Below are 14246 nucleotides of genomic sequence, written 5' to 3' on the forward strand. Positions count from 1 at the left end.
ATGCCTCTAATTGAAACGATGAACAAAATCTTAGTAGATGAATGATGTACAATCATACAGTGTAATTGACTGACAAATACTTATGAAACAGAATCGTTGATGTAGACATTCGAACCGACTGATATTAAAAGACTGCTAACAGAATAGATTGTTTCTCTAGTGAAATAATATGCTTACATGCAAAATGTTAACCCTGAAAGTAAACACGATTTTAAGTAGTTTGGAAGATAAGGGTTGTGGTAAGGTAGATTTTTCTTATGTCACACGCCAATCAAATTAGGACCTGACCCATAGTTTTTATTCATACCATTTGAATCAGGGTCTGGAATCTGTTTTTATGTATGTAAGTTCAAGTTAGTGTTAAAATCAAATAAATGAATGACAGCCCGATACACATCTTTGGAATTATTGTCTTATTTTCATTAGTCACTGACTGTGATTGGCATTTAGTATGAATGTCTTTATTTCAACTAATGAAGAATAAACATATAAAGTTAGAACAGAGAAGAAAGATGAATGACCCGTCTACTACATCATTGTCAACTTCATACTATTTTTCAGTCCTGATTACATAGGCTACATTTCTTGATGGCTGCTTCAAATCAACTTCAACGCAGATTACAAATTAATTGTCACCTAACTCATTTGTTTACACTACGTACTGACGTTCTCGCTCACCTCGCACCGCGAGGTGATGAAAGGACGTAAGAAGGGTTAGTCGCGGAGATAAGAGAGTTATTAGGAGGCGTAGGAAGGATTTGAATGTGACCAACTTGGTCTCGTGTGCAGTTACGGGTATGAGGGATAATATCACTTCCCGGCTGCCCACACCGTGCAAGGGTATTTCTTGAGGGACCTGAAAAGGAAGTTGGATTAATGTTTGTCTTAACGACCTGGGAGCGTGATCGCAGAGTCCAAGGGACAACTGCTTGAGGCCGGTCACGCACGGCCTTTTTGTGGGGGATTTTTGGCGTGTTAGCTCCGTTCTTCAAAAGACCTTATCGCTGGAGACGGAAATCTGTGAGGTATGGTGAGGCGTGACATTTTTAGTGTCGACCTTTTCTAACCCCTTCCTTCCCTGTGAGAAGGCAGCATCGCTGTTATGCTGGTTGTCCGAGGGAAACACCTTACCGCTGTCACACCCCTCTACAGTCAGCAGTACGACTTAGCCCTCAGATCTTGAGTTGCTGCTTTTAGTCTTATCGTTCTCCAATCGACCTGCCTGACATGGTAGAACCTACAGGAACATATGTTCCAGCCATTATAGCTCGGTTGGGTCATCACAATAGACAAGCCCGACCACTACGTCAAGGAGTTATCTTTAAACTATTAGTAGTTACATAACTTTGATGATTAAGACAAGGAATCGGATTTATACATTGGAAATAATTCAATTGATAATTGTATAGAATTTTGAAAGCACAATTACGGGTTCTCAGAAAGAGGAAATCGGTTAATCGATTAAATCAGTTTAGGTGGAGTCGGTTGTAAATTTCACTTAAAATGAAGTATGCACTGTTTAGCCATAATCTCTGTAAGACAAATTTTCGAACTGGTTTACATCCCGGAATCTTTAAATGTACGGACAATGGTAGCATTATTATTTATAAAAATAGCCGTTTCAAGTCCAAAACTTCACAACTGATTTTATCAGTGGGATTCTAACCAAGGTAAACTCAGTGTCGTAGTAATACGACCCCCGAACTATCCAGACCACTGCTGGGTCTACTGTTAAGACTAAATTGCCTATTACTACGTGATTACTGGTAAGCATACAGTATCCCATTGTTCATTACTTGGTGTCAATCGAATTCAATAGGTTCGTTTTTAATGTTGCTCAGTTGTCTGAGTCAGCAACCAGCTACGCTGTATGAGTTAGAGACTGATTTTATGTTGTAATAAACAGAAAATTAGTTCTAACTTATGTCTAAAACCATATGTGTGCTCTAACTTACCAACTTTTTCTACAGACTGACCTTAGAACCGGATGACTCATTTAAAATCAACTATCTAATACATCTCCCTATCCAATTTCCAAATCTCAAATCTCGACGCCCACTCTATTTCAACTTTTCTATTGTCTAAGTTTCATGATCATTTTTTGTGACCTTGATCTTGTTTCAGCAGGTATACATTCTGTTTTTAACCAATTTGTATTGGTTTTTAATTTATGACTCCGTTTTCGCCTCATATCTAGCGCAACAAAAACGGCCATTGAAATAAAGTTAGGATTCATTTGGTATAGAATTTAGAATTTACCATCTTATCACGGTTCTAGTAGCTTTGCTACGTGTGATTTAGCCGTACACATTTTGATCTTGAACACGTCATGTTGATGTGCGATTGAGTCATCCTACTTATTGTAAGGTAGTTTAACTGGCTGGTATGATAGTATGTTTTATTTGTTACTTTCGCTTGTGGTTAGGCCTTAAGGTAGAGATAGCATTGCGGTTTAATCATCTAAGATCCTGACAGTTATCCCATGGAGTCGTACTTGATATATCTTCATTTTCCGACAGCTTATTTTTAATCATGATATCATAGCCACTTAACATATGAATCTGTATTTTGTTACTGAATTCCAATTATTTACTTCTAAAATGCTTTTTGATATCGGTTAACATGTTTCGGTCATGTTTTTTCTCTCTGTGAATGCAATTCTCAATAGTTTTCAATTAACTTAATCCATTTATATTTCTATATTCATTTTACTCCTTCCCCCCGTAGCATTAATCTCCTGGATTGTTCAATTACTCCCGTATTTCCTGTTGTTCGTCTTTATCTTAGTGATTCTTCAACTGGTTTGGTTATGGAGACGAAAATCCGAAATTATTACATACAAGTTGATAAGTATTGGACGTTCTATAGAGTACTATCAGTTAGCTACAACTGGTGCACAAATATCAAATAACAATCATTCGGATAATAATTCATTTGAAAATACCACAAGTTTAATGTTAGACCCAATTCATAAACCTGTGATTAATATAAACACTATTGTCACTCGTCGTCCACCGAAATTTATAAATAAAATTAAAGAACGATATACTACTAATCGTTATGTATCTTCAGAGAGTCAACAGCTTTACAACAGATTCACACATGAAGAAGATTTACAACGTTTAAAAGAACTAGATAAACTATTTTTATCGAATTATCAACTTAAAAAAGATGAAGATTATGAGTTCTCACGTAAAAATCTTCAATTAACATGTCGATTAGGTTCAGGTGCTTTTGGTATTGTTTATAGAGGTGTTGCAGAAAATCTACCAAATTGTATCAACACTAATGAGAAAATTGATGTTGCTGTTAAAACTTTAAAAGGTTTGTGTTTATTCTTATTTTGTTAAAAATGTTTCCGTGTTTTTTTCTTTACCATTGATGTTGAAATCGAATCTGGGCTACGACCGTGATATAAACCATTGAAAAGTCATTCTATCAACAAAGGAAGTATCACATGGTCTGATTAATATGTCTTTTAATTACGGACTCAGATAAATGAAAATTATTACATGGCTAACTAATTGTTATGTTCGTAGGGGATTTGTTTAACAGAAGGATGTCGGTTAGAGTTACTATTGCAAAATAGTGTACATTGGTTCGCCACTTGATACTAATGATAGGTGCACTCATGACTGTTATATCGTGTTATATCATCTTCCTTTTACTATAAGCTTCCATTTGACCTATCAACTATTATACGATTTACTACTCTTAACTTATTCCCAATCTATTAATTATTATTATTAATGGCTTTATTGAATATTATATTTTTGGTACAATATAGAATTCTCAGCACAAAGTATCTCAACAAGTTTCCTTTTCTTATTTCTTAATCGATCCTGTCGATAATTATCGAGTGATTGCCAGTTAGATGTAAGTAGTTTCAGGGATCGATATTTGAATAATGTTCATTCTTTTCAATTCAGATTGCCGACAACCATGACATCTCTGATTGTACTGTTTTGTAAATTGCACAGCGAAAGGTCGTAAACTTTTAACAAACGGACCTGAATAGATTATGCGAATAATGGACATTATGATGTGTTAAAACAAACAAAAAACAGATAAATTGTTGAAACATCTAAATGGCAGGGACAGGTAGCCTAGATATTCAAGCAGGCTACCTGTCTCACAATCATAGCCACTTTTGACTTGATCTTGTATGACTGTTACTTTTTATTTTATGACGTGTTGAGGTCTGATGTGTTTGTATATAAACTGCGTATGTCTCAAATGCATGACTCATACCATACAGTGGGAGCTGAGGTTTGTGTTCTGAACTCGAACAGGCAGGACTAGGAGAGAAGGACCACAATAAGGACTCAGAGTTAACGCCAGGCCGCTCATACTGGCTAACGCATCATTAGTTTGGGATAGTGCCAACGTCAAAAAGCCTCGGTATTTTAATTGGCGATTTTATCACGTGATAATAAACAGACCAAGAGACAACACCATTTATGACCGTTTTCGCTTTTGTAATATTTCGTTCATTATGGATTCGTTTTGTCTTGAGTTCCTAACAAAATGGAACCAATGTACCACCACATTTAAATTTATGTCTAGACTTGTCATTAATACTTTAACAAGGTTAGAAATAACAGATTGTAAAGTTTTATACTAAAGATTCCAAGTTCAGAGGTATTGAAAGAGTTTCTGATGTACGGCACTGTCTTCCTATTAAGATTGAGTAAAATTACCATGAAATATGTAATCTCAGTAAATCACTTTCAATTTCTACAATTATCCTCTTAAAATAAGATATCTAGTTAAATGCTTTGCAATTTTTTTATTATACATAGATGATTTCACAGAAGGAGATGTGTCTGAATTCCTGATGGAAGTGAACATTATGAAACAATTGCGTCATAAGCATATCATTGAATTTTATGGAGTGTGTACGGAAAATGGTTAGCCTATATTCTGATACCCTCTTCATAATATCAATATTACTTTTTTGTATTACTGAATGTTTCTGTCATTTCTTTGATCTTCCGATTGGATGATAACGTTATTCTAATCGGTTATAAAATTCATCAACATGTATGTGGACTGAATTAAAATAGTAGGATAGTTAGAATGTTCATTACGTTTAAACTAATTAGTGATGTTAATGCTCTCCAGTATATTCGACTTTTGCAGTCGCATCAAGACATGGGCTATATTGGTGTTTTCTAGTAGCTGGATTATGCGAAAATCGGCGACATAACAAAATATGAACGTAGAGCTCTGATGTTCTCACAAAAAGAATACTAACATCGAACTGCACGTGATAAAATCCTACTTTTCAGCAAATTGATTAGCCTTTGTTGACTCATTGTTGTCCTCCCGAAAATGACTATCTGATATTGTCGAGCCTCTATATATGTGACACACTAAGAAGTGCTATTCATGGCCTATATGCATAATCCAGTAAAGCACGGCATACAGAGCAAATTGATTAGTGTAAGAAAATGTGGCTGCTTTAGTATTCATGTGCTTTCCAAACATATTCAAAAAGTAATCTGTTTAGTAAAAGCTGCTTTTCCGCCTCACCCACAAATCGTATCCCTCTTACTAAGCTCACATTTAGTCAGATCTTTTGGTTCAGTATTCATCTTAGTAAAGCTGTCAAATTTACAGTTACAACAAATCCTACCATATCTCAGCGAGTTCACAACATACCGAATACATGATGCTATTATTGTCGGTAAGACATCAGGAACCGGCAACAAATTTAACAGTTTTGACTATCACAACCTAAGGTAACACGAATAAATCACACCTAAATCCTATTAGGAAATTACTGCGTAACTAGCATGGGAAGCAACCACTACTTTGGAACGGATCATCCCAGAGTTTGTACAGGTGATATGTACTAATATTACAGGTTTTACCACTTTACCTAATTAAATCAAGCCATAGAACCGAAAATTACGGAGAAACGAAAAATAATTAGTCTGGAATATCTTCAAGTCAGTTGTATCTGTTATCTATGATCTGGAAGCACTTACAATAAAGTTTTTATTGAGCAAGACGTTCAGGTTGTTGTATGATATCAGTCTCTTCAAGGCCGATGTCTCTTTTTTTCAAGATTTGTTAGACTACCAAGGTTCTGGTTGTTTTGATGACTTTTTATAAGTTTAGATATATATTTTACAGGTTTTGTACTTTTTCGTACAGCTGGTAAGTACCAATTATTTTATATATTCTAGGCTCACCACTTTTAATAATGGAATATGCTCCTTACGGGAATCTCAAAGAGTATCTGCGTCGTCATCGGAAAATTTGGCTGAATTGTGACAACTTGTCTTTGAAACTCTTAAATTTTGGATATCAGGTTGCTGATGGTATGAAATATCTGGAGTCAAAGTGTGTAAGTATAATTTGGGCTAAGAGAAAGATTCTGTGGTTCATATTAATATATGGTTTAAAATTTAAATCAAGGCAGTTTCCTGTTTAAGCACGCTTATTAGTTTATCAGTATCACAGCTTTTGTACTAAGGAAAGCTCTAGAAGTCTCCGATATTTATTTTGCAACAGTTAATTTTTTATTTCTAAGGCAATATTTTTTCCTAGTATTCGCTTTTCTAGATTGGCTCCTGGTAAACAAATATTTTTGTATCAACCAGTGAGTTATGTTATAGCCTCATAATTCAATGCCTCATAGAGTATCTGGTAGTATATTTCATTTGTAGTTATGTGTTCTATGTGAGTAATGAAACTGTTTATCCAACTCTAAACTTTTAGTCGCCCATTGACCTGACTTCAATTTAAAAGGACGTATGAATATGCCATCAATACATATCTTCCATTTAACTCCGTATATTACACTTAGGCTAACCCCGTTTGTGTGATAGAGGTAATAAGCACCCTAATATGAATTTAGTTGGATAAACTTATTTCAGGAACTCGTTCAATCATACAGACATTAAGAATAAGAGGTGGAAAAGAGAAACATACCGGAGGAAGACAAGCGTGTCAACTCCACTTGATAATTCGTGACTCAGTATTTATAGCCAGACAAAAATAGGTTCACGATATGTGATGAATAGCATAAGGGATACAAATACGTACGCTCATATAAAAACGGTCTAGGCTATAAGCGAATGATTGACAAGGTCAAAATATGACTCAAGAATTAATAAATTGGCCTGTCCAGAAGCTAAAGTACCCATGTGGACTTGACATAGTACTAGACACCACAAACGTATGCTGTTTACATTTAGATTCAATTTGGTTGTTACAATCGACCACTGAGTGGTCATCAATATCACATTTGTCTAGTCCTTTTCAGTCCTGATTGGACTCTATCGATCAAGTTGCAGTGCGGTCACCAGTTTAGGTGACTCGACATTGCATGTATGTTAGGATTTTAGTTATTTGGAGGTCGTTGATAAGAAACCCTGCTTGATCTATGTTTCATGCGATTGTGGACTCATCAGAAAGGTGTACCAGCAATCTTCAAGGAGCTAACTAGTGTTATCTAGTGGATTGTAAAGCTGGATGATGGGATCAAATCGGCCAGGCGACACCAGTTCCCTAATGATTATAAGCGTACCTTGCTGATGAGTGCCCAATAGCACGAGAACCTAGGCCAGTCAGACTTTTTGTCGGCTTCTTTCAACCACCTAACATTTTGATTTCATTATATTAATCATTGTTTGTTTGTTTTTGTTTTTTAATCTAAAAACAGCTTATTCATCGTGATTTAGCTGCTCGTAATATTTTGGTTGGTAAACACTATAAATTAAAAATTGCTGATTTTGGACTTACAAGATTTGCTGAAAATTATTATCGTAAAATGAAAAATGTGAGTATCCACCAACCAATGATTATAAATTAATTGATATCATGAACCGATTAGTGTTATCCCAGCATTGAGGGCCTGGAGGCATTGGACTGCCGTTTCGTACTAGTGCGGAACTCTTCAACAGTGCACATCCACGGTCTCGCACTTGTTACTCGAACCCAGGACTTTCTGCCTCGCGCACGAACGCCTAACCTCCAAACCACTGACCCGGCATCCAATGGTGTTATTATCTAACTTTAACCAATCCATGCTATAGCGCGACCATCTTCCATTGTCTTTGGGGGATAACTGCCTTACACCCGATACGGTTAAACTCCATTGGTTACAACTAAAACTCAACAATCTCCACAACCCTATACTGATGATTATAATTTAGTTTCATCATTACTCTTAACCAAAATCATAATGATAACAAATATTTTGGTTCAGTGATTTAAAATATTATTTATAGTTGGAGTATAACCAAAACTTGAATTTAAATTAAAATTCTACTCTTTTATATATCTAAGATGTCGGTTATCTACAATTTCATTATAAATTTAACCAGACAAGAATAATATATGACCTACCGTGAATGTGAACCAGCACAAATCGAAAATAAGAAATTATCAAAACTGAAATTAAATTAACAAGACAAATATCCGAATAGTCTAAACAAGAATAATTATACTGATAGTTAAAAGCACCAAATATTAAGAATATAACTCAAAGGAGAAGGAATAGAAAAGCTTACATGAATAGATATTACAAATCGAAATCTAGAGAAAGATACGAAGTGAAGGTGTGTCATTCTTAAGTATCCAGACAATGAATACAATCGTTGTTCAGACCTAAACCAGGTAGTCTTGATCTACTACGAAGGCTCAAACCAATGGTTATTGACTTTATGGACTGATGCTATATTCTGGTTTACTCTTACTTAAGCCATCATAGAACTTCGAGGTAGGTGGTGGTTTTGCTTAAGTGACAGATAACATTTTGAAGTTAATTCTCAGTTCATTTACTTTCAAGTTGGAGATTCGAATATCGTAATCTACTTTGGGTTGAACAACCAAGTAGTATTACAATTCTTCATACGAAGAGCCTGACTCAAGGCCGATTATAATAGTGAATTTGTGCTTAACTAGTAAGCTAGATTTATTATAAAAAATATGGTGAATGGATTAACCTTATCGAATTCGATATTAGCCTATACCACCCATAATATTTAACAATTGATTCATATATACCAGTCAGAAAGACCTCACCTACTTACATTGTATGGATAGTGAGTTGATGACTTCACAAAATAATTCCTTATTTTCTGATGAAGACTGTATTATTCCAATTATTCCGTGTGGGCTACTAAACATTTCTAACAAGACCAAATTAAATATCCAGTACTCATTTGTTGTCAATGGTTCTTCGACTGTTCTCACCATATAATCTAAATTTTTGTAGCTTACATCATGAACTGGTCTCAAAAAGCCCTGGACAGCTCTTTTTTCTCCTGGTCTTCAGTGGTTGTTCAACTTAAATCAGTCTCCGATAAAACTAGGAAAAATCAACAACCTTGATAAAGCCCCTCCCTATACTGATGAAAGTATTTTCTCAATTACTTGGAATAAACGCCGTCTAAACTAATTTACTCAAGTCGGTCATACTACTTGTTAAAACAGTTTTAAAGTATTTTTTCATTCACTCGTTATCTGTTTTGCATGTTGCAACCAAGTTGTCATCAAAGTTAACTGACTATATGCAATTTGAAAAGTGCTACATTGTTTTTACGTGGTCAAAGTTTTGTGCTAGATAGTTTCAATGGAAATGTTTTTTTATTAAGAAAATTAAATTTGTAATTGTGTCGAGGATATGCTGCTTATATCAAGTGGAATAGGAGAATACAAGGAAATGCTTTCCATATAATGAGAGAGGAGAGAGTTTAGAAAGTTTACTGTTCGCCTGGTTAAGATGATTGCATGCATGTTTCTATACGCGTTAGTGTCACGTTATATAAATACGAAAAAGTTGTTAACATTATTATTCAGCTTTAGCAATAAGAACAGCAATTTAGGCAATTCCAGTCTACTCCTTCTGGGTAGTTGAGTTAGTAAGAAATTTGAGAGTATGCATTAAAAACTGAATTGGGCTGCAGAATATAATAGCTTATAATGTAGAAAGGAAATTAATTTGTTATTGTTTCACAATTTATCACATTTTCTGTTTACGATTTACTTTTAACAGGGTCGTGTTCCGTTAAAGTGGTTAGCTCCAGAATCTCTAAGTGACAAAATATATACAATTAAATCAGACGTGTAAGTCAGCAAATAAAAACTTCCAAAATTAACTTATTTCTATATTTATGTTGGTATTCATTTACTTGATGAATTTGTTAGTAGAAACAATGCATTATAGCAAACATAATTATTGGATCAACTAATTAGTAATGTGTATGGATAAGTGACTTAATGATACCATTAACTTTGACACAAACAGTTATGAATCAAAGTGTTGTATTCTGTTAATGAGTTCAAGTACTTATATGTGAAGTCGAACAACTATATGGTACAACCTATTTCCACTAAACAACTAAATAGACTAATTGTGATGGGTTTACCTTGATATTAAATTTTTGAAAGGAATCAGTAGAGGTAGGACATCCTGTATACCCACTAGAATAGCAGTTCTACGATCTTGAGTAAACTTGTACTCCCTCATGTGAAGTTAAACTTGTAGGCTGACGTTTATTCTTTAATCAAATAGTTGTTAGAAGAACTTAGTAGAGATGGTTTTTAATTTTGATGTTTTTAATCCATTTAATACTTTGTTGATATGAATTTGAAATATACAAAATTCACCTCAACATCATAGATAACACATACACACAAACAATAAATTTGCATCTAATAGGAAAAAGCAATCGATAACCGTTAATAATCGACTGATAGATTTGAAGAAGTACCTCTCAACTATATGAGTTCTGGATGTTTCATGCCCGGTTTTATTAAAAACTTTGCCTCTTAGTCATTATGGTTTAATTTTAGTCATAATACAAAATAAATGTTTGCAAAACAAATTCATGCAGTTAGATCTAGAAAGCTGAATTACTTTATCTCAAGCTAACTAATATGCTGTTTTATTAACAAAAGTGGGTCAAGAACTGATAGATTAAAAGCTGAGTGTATAAATATGAGGTCAATCAACAGTATTATTTGTCTGACGAAAGCATCCTTAGAAGTATATGAATCAATTCGTCGAACTATAATTATTCAAGTTCTGTATTTCGTCATATCTTTGATTCCTTTCAATGTCATTTATGACGAATACATACCCAATGTCAAACGAAGTAATAAATATATCTTGGCTGTATGGAAAATAAACGTACGTGGCATTCGAGTCAAAAATAAAAAAAGCATTGAATATCAGGTAAATCTGGTTCGACATAGTCAAGCGAATATCGACCCATAAAGAACAAGAGACCTGGAAAAATATTGAGAAAAATAGCAGTTACTCATTAGTAATATAATCATATAAAACAGTATGAATGTCACATACTTATCTATTCACTTCAGCTTCTACAACTCAGTAATGTTACTACAGACCAGTTAAATTCTCTTGACAAACGGTTTAATTAAGACCAATTATTTATTAGGTTTTTGGTTATTAAAAAAGACTAAGTAGCATTAAAAATACAATGGCTTTAAGTTACTTGAATAAAAATTTGGTTTATGTGAATGATACGTTTTGTAAGGTTGAAATATAACGAGATTTACAGTTGAGTACAACTAAATAAACTAATTCAGTACTTTACGAATAGCTTAACGCTATCTTATGTGACTTGATACTCGTTAAGGCTAATGGAAAGTGAAGATTTCCCATCATAAATACTGTTGTTTGAGCTATTACACTCAATGTGGTACTGAGAAATTCGACATTTTGTAAAGAATTGCATATTTAGTAGTGGCGTTCTCGATTATTATTATTAAACTCTTCAGATTAATATCCATATGACTAATATACTTAAATAACTTGGCTATTAGGTTTGCCTACTGTATAATAGTAAATAAGTCACGACATTAAATAGTCTTACACAAGGTTTACTTGGACCAAGGCGAAGTGAGTAGTTAGACAGGACGCATGAACTAATTAACTAGTGAAATGAATGCCAAGTATATGTATGTATGAGTCCCTATACATCTATATAAAAATGTCTTAAACCAAAACGTAGTATCTAGATTTAGTAGGACAAAGTACCTGAAAAGGAAATCGGGTTAGAGATGGTCTTAGTGACCTTAGAGTGTGACCGCAGCGCCCAAGGGACAGCTGGTTTGAGGCTGGTCACCCACAGCCTTTTTATGAGTAGTTTTCGTGTTAGCTCCATAATTGTTGAGACCTTACCGTCGGAGACGGACATATGTGGGATAAGGCGAGATGTGCATTTTTAGGGTCGACCTCTTCTAACCCCACCCTTCCTTGTGGGAAGGCAGCATCGCTGTTATGCTGGTTATCTGAAGGAAACACCTTACTGTCGTCACACTTCTGTACAGTCAGAAGTACGACTTCATTCTCGGACCTTGGGTTTGCTGCTTATATTCTTACTGCTCTTCAAACGACCTGTCTGATATAGTGGGGCCTTGAGGAACGATTGTTCCAGCCAGTATAGCTCGATTGGTTCATTATGATAGGCAAGCCCGACCACTACGTCAAGGTAGCAGCAACAGTCGGGGTAGAAGGCATTGATTAGGAATTCCCTGTCAGTGGCTGTGTACGCGTGACTATGTGAGAGCATTTCGAGAGGGAGAGCTAACCCTCCCTACCCCCGACCGTACCAAGGTATTTGAGGTCCCAGGATCCAAAAGGTCTTTTTTGTCTTATTTGGAAACTCTTTGACAGTACACACTAGTAATGCCATACGGATTAAATTCCAGGACATTTAAGTTTTGTGCTTAATGCAATATTTTGAGAATCCAGTAGTCTATATTTTTCAATCCTAATCAGTTTGCGATCCTCATACAAAGTACCTGATAACTCCGACTTGTTTGAACTTGTATTTTACATCTTTACACCATAACTTTGACAATTACACTTAGAAATCATTCGCAAACAGTTATATGAATATATATTATTTAGTTAGAAATTTTGTAGAGAATCTTATAGTTTTTGGAGGTTTTTTTGTCACTAACTGACATCAGTTGGAGAACTACTATGGATATACAGAGAACATTGAGTAATTGTTTCTACATAGTCTAGAACTCAACAGTAGGTAATGAAACCTATGATAAACTTTAGTCGATTTGTGAACACTCGAGACGTTCAATTGTCAATGCACAGTCTTCATGTATATTTGATATGGAAAGTGGACTGGAAGTGAAAATTCTTGAGAATATATAAACTGATATTTGGTTAAAATATATGTCACAAATTCACTATTTTGTTTGGCATAATAGGGTCATCAAATAGATCATCATGATTCAACGATACATCATATGATACACATCAACTTTGCTAATTAACTCGATCCAAGTGGACAATTATAAGTTTGCTTATGAAAATGATTGAATAATTTTTTATGGTTAACGTTTTTTTAGCGAGTTGGTTTTCTACGGGATGGGGTCGCTACCGCCATGCCCAACCCTCTTCCTTTGCCTGGGCTTGGGATTGGCAGTAGCCCCCGGAGGAGCTACAGGCGGAGTTTTATGAAAATGATATATCTGTACAATTGATGAGAATGAATTAAAAGTATTTCTGCATTATTTTATTACATGCACTATATATTTACAAACTTCTTTCTACTGAGATTGAAATCGTTTTATTGACCACCATCATTTTTACCATTTAATTCCTCTCTTTTGTTCATTTCTTCTACGTGTGCCTAAATGTGTAATTTTATAAGTTGAATCGGTACATTTAATGTCATAATGTACTCTTTTTTTTCTCTATATTTATACCTCCCTATTTATCTGTCTGTTATCGATAAGTCTAAAATTGTGCAATAGAATTTCATTTCACAAGATAAAAATAAAAGGAAATCAATAATTGAAAACTTGAATGAATACCCTTCAAAGTCAATCCTAGTTGGTCGACTGTATTGTATTGTCTTTAAGAAAAAGAAAGCCACTAAATATTGTTTACCTTCTATCCTAGTTCTTTTTTGTATTCAGATTTGGTTTTCTTTTTCTTTCCTGTTACATTAACAACTGACATATAATTATAGTTAAATACTATATGAATCCTATTAGCTATTGATCTGTCATTCACAGAATGTATTATATATAAACAGGGTTAAGAATTTCATTCCTAAAAAGCTTATGATGTGTTGATAGTTGTAATTTTGACTTTTCTAAATAATTTGTTCCATCAAAAAAACTTCGTTATTGTGTACATTTTCGATGGGATTATGATTAAAATTGACATAAATGAATGACGATAACAGTGTCTTTGAAGTTGATAGTGTAGTAAATGGATCAGATAGAAAATT

The 14246-nt window shown here is 34.4% G+C and overlaps 1 protein-coding gene across 1 annotated transcript in view; it reads left to right on the forward strand.

The window, feature by feature from the left end:
• Smp_157300 (tyrosine kinase) overlaps positions 1-14246 on the forward strand; it is a gene marked incomplete at both ends in the record, with an annotated part of 28833 nt that overhangs the window by 12685 nt on the left and 1902 nt on the right. Inside the window, 5 exons of the mRNA XM_018796056.1 lie at positions 2728-3324; positions 4803-4910; positions 6195-6355; positions 7676-7792; positions 10013-10083. Of these exons, the coding sequence (XP_018650306.1) occupies positions 2728-3324; positions 4803-4910; positions 6195-6355; positions 7676-7792; positions 10013-10083 (1054 nt within the window). The remainder of the gene's footprint in view (positions 1-2727; positions 3325-4802; positions 4911-6194; positions 6356-7675; positions 7793-10012; positions 10084-14246) is intronic.

This window comes from Schistosoma mansoni, chromosome 2 (genome assembly GCF_000237925.1).
Source record: "Schistosoma mansoni strain Puerto Rico chromosome 2, complete genome".
NCBI lineage: Eukaryota > Metazoa > Platyhelminthes > Trematoda > Strigeidida > Schistosomatidae > Schistosoma > Schistosoma mansoni.